The sequence below is a fragment of the Poecilia latipinna genome, unplaced genomic scaffold (genome assembly GCF_001443285.1).
Source record: "Poecilia latipinna isolate Pla-1442-1.1 unplaced genomic scaffold, P_latipinna-1.0 Scaffold1023, whole genome shotgun sequence".
NCBI classification, from domain to species: domain Eukaryota; kingdom Metazoa; phylum Chordata; class Actinopteri; order Cyprinodontiformes; family Poeciliidae; genus Poecilia; species Poecilia latipinna.
In genome coordinates this window covers 15,351-18,237 of record NW_015113639.1, presented here as the reverse complement: position 1 = coordinate 18,237, position 2,887 = coordinate 15,351, and the positions used below count along the sequence as shown (strand labels likewise).

At 37.0% G+C, this 2,887-nt stretch overlaps 1 protein-coding gene across 1 annotated transcript in view; it reads left to right on the top strand.

Annotated features, from left to right (window-relative positions):
- rab38a (RAB38a, member RAS oncogene family) overlaps nucleotides 1-2,887 on the top strand; it is a 10,969-nt gene extending 8,082 nt beyond the window's left edge. The window contains exon 3 of the mRNA XM_015050996.1: nucleotides 1,743-2,887. Within this exon, the coding sequence (XP_014906482.1) occupies nucleotides 1,743-1,898 (156 nt within the window). The 3' untranslated portion in view covers nucleotides 1,899-2,887. The remainder of the gene's footprint in view (nucleotides 1-1,742) is intronic.

The following is a 2,887-nucleotide window of genomic DNA, read 5'->3' as shown; positions in this document are numbered from 1 at the left end:
ACATAAAATAATTTGGGTTTTTTGTTTGAAAAAAAAAAAAGTGAAAAAAAAAAAAAAAAAAAAAAAAAAGGTGAATTGATTTCTGTCAAATTGTACAACCAGTACAAAAAAAAAAAAAAAAAACATTAAAACTTCTTATCAAGCAAATTAGTCTTTAGCCTAAATTGGGATAACACTACAGTAAGGAGTAAAAGCAGGGAGTAGGAGTTTAGTCAAGAGTTTTTTAGTTTCCTTGTTTATTTTAGAAGCATTTGCAGTTGAAAGAAATAGGCACAATATGATTCAAATTAAAGGCAAGTAGTTGCTGACTGTAAGGTGAAATATACATTAACACTCTGTTCACACTCTCACTACGACAGTCTGGAATGTCACAACTGGATGGGAGAGATCAGAAATACTGTAGACTCCCCGGACGTTTTCCTCCCTCTTCCTTCCAGACACACAGAGTCAAACACCTGCGCTGGTATCCAAGAAGCCTCAGCATTCCTCATATCAGGGAAAGTTCTGCTCCGAGTCAACACTATCTCTATTTACCTCAAACAATTACTTTTTTCGACGAACTGCACGAAGCACAGCAGATAAAAAGAAAACATGCGTAAACTTCATGTGAATAAAGTGTGGTGTGTTAGCAGGAAGCTAGATGCCTCACATACCTTGTGTCAAATTGGCTCTCTGCCCTCACAAGACTTGCAACAGGTCAAAATGCTGCAAAACTCTGAGTCAGTCTTTCCCAGAACAAATCTTCACTTTGTTTTTGTTGTAAAAAGAAGAATGACTGTAATGTTGTTTTAACTCTGACATGTTGCAATCTGATATATTGTATGTGCGGCTGTTACTTAAGTAACTACAGGCCATGGATATTTGGCATTTTAAGCTACAAATGACATTTGATAAAGAACACAATCTCCCATAATGCCTTGCTTTATCTGAATGATTATAATAGCTAACACAAACTTAATTCACTGCTTAAATTACCTTCAAAATTATTAATCAAACATATTATTTTGAAATGCTAAAATTAATCATTAGGATGGTTTTGAAATTGGTAATTTTACATATTAATTACAGTACATACAGTATTTCAGTAATGTAGCACACAAGCATGCGGGAGAGCACCTAAACTAAATTTAGGTGCTTGTTCTGCTTTCAGTGGGATTGTTGGGATATTTTAGAGTACAGTGCTGTACAGAGTAGGGTAGCATTATGTAACATTGTGTAGTATATCTCAGGGTGTAATGTAGCAGTGTGTCTTACAGCATAGGATAGCATAGGATGATATAGCATAGCACAGAGCAAATGAGTGCATTCCAATGTGACAAAAGAGAGACACAAAATTTTTCAGGGTACTGTAACCTTATGGAAGCCAATGGAAACGCATAATTCGGGAAACGTAAAATAACCTTTCCCTTCACATAGCTGTTAAATCTTCTTATTATTTTTACTTTATTTGTTTATGTTCACGGTCACGTGTAAATGGATGAGTTTGCAAACAGATCACTTGCAGCTCATGTGAATGAAAAGGTCAGACACAGATTGTTTGTGTATTATTGCTGCTAACTGGCTCTCTGTCAGCCCTCTCATTTAGTCCTGGTCCATTTCATTAGCTCACTTTCTGTAAAGATTTTCTGTGAATTGTTCATAGCCTCACGATAACAACTTGTCGTCTCTCCGTAGCCATCACTTGGCAAAACCATATTGTTGTTTTCCCTCACGTCACTGTCACTTTTCTGTGTTGTTTTCAGGAGAATATCAACATCGACGAGGCAGCAAACTGCTTGGTGAAACACATCATCGCAAACGAAAATGACATGCTGCAATCAGAAGTTCCCGACACAATCACCCCTCAGTTAGAGAAGGATAAAGGCGGGACTTGCTCGTCTTGCTTTCGATCTCAGTAATAACAACGTTCAGCTGTGGGACGTCCCTGTTCTGAGAGTAGTTTCACAAAAACCTATATGCATGTGGACTGTCTTTGCAGGTGGAGGATGCCGGTGCCAACTCTTTTCTAGTCTGGATTCCTGGGGGAGTGTGGCGGGGTGACAGAGAGCCAGTTGGCTCATGAACTGGATCGACTGAAAAAGACAGATAGCTGCAGCTGTGTCCGCTTGTCAGAGGCAGGGTCACCCCCTGAGTGTCTTCAAGCGTTGGCACGAAAACTTTGGTTATCATGGTGACACATTTAACAAGCAGATGCCCAGTGAGGTTTCAGCAAATCACAGGATATTTGTTCTAAAGATCTGTGGAGCCAATCATTTCATACAGACCGTGGCGACTCTCTTCTGTTCTCCTTCCCTCCCTCCACCCACGTTTTCTCTTCATATATTTTTCTTATCCATTAAAATGTGGGACAATAATACAATTTTCACCATCTAGCAAAAGCGAAAATACTTCAAAGTACACAAAAGGCAGCGTCCTTTTACAGTAATCTTTTCATTTGGTTTGTATCTTTTTTTTATGTTCCAGCAGAAATGGTGGCATGAGGAGTGCCTTGTATAGTTTATTAAATGAATGTAACTAAAATGCCTTTTCTAACACATATATTTAATGTTTTCAACATTTAGTCTTCACTTTGTTATTTATAAGTGCACTGATGTTGCACTTTTTTTGTTTTTCTCACTGAGATATACTTTCAAGCATTATTATAAGGAAATATGTAAAATTCTTTGTAATAAAGAGATCTGTGGTACATCAAAAACTATTATCTGTATTTAATTTGATGGTTTTATATAAAATGCTTTTCCCACTGTGAAATGGTTGTAACTTTCTCATGCAAATACTTATGTATATAGTATATACAACTAGCTAAGACAGATGGTAGAACTGAAGATGTATCAAGTTATCAAACTGTTCACACGAAATAAAAGCTTTGCTGAATTTAACTTTTTAA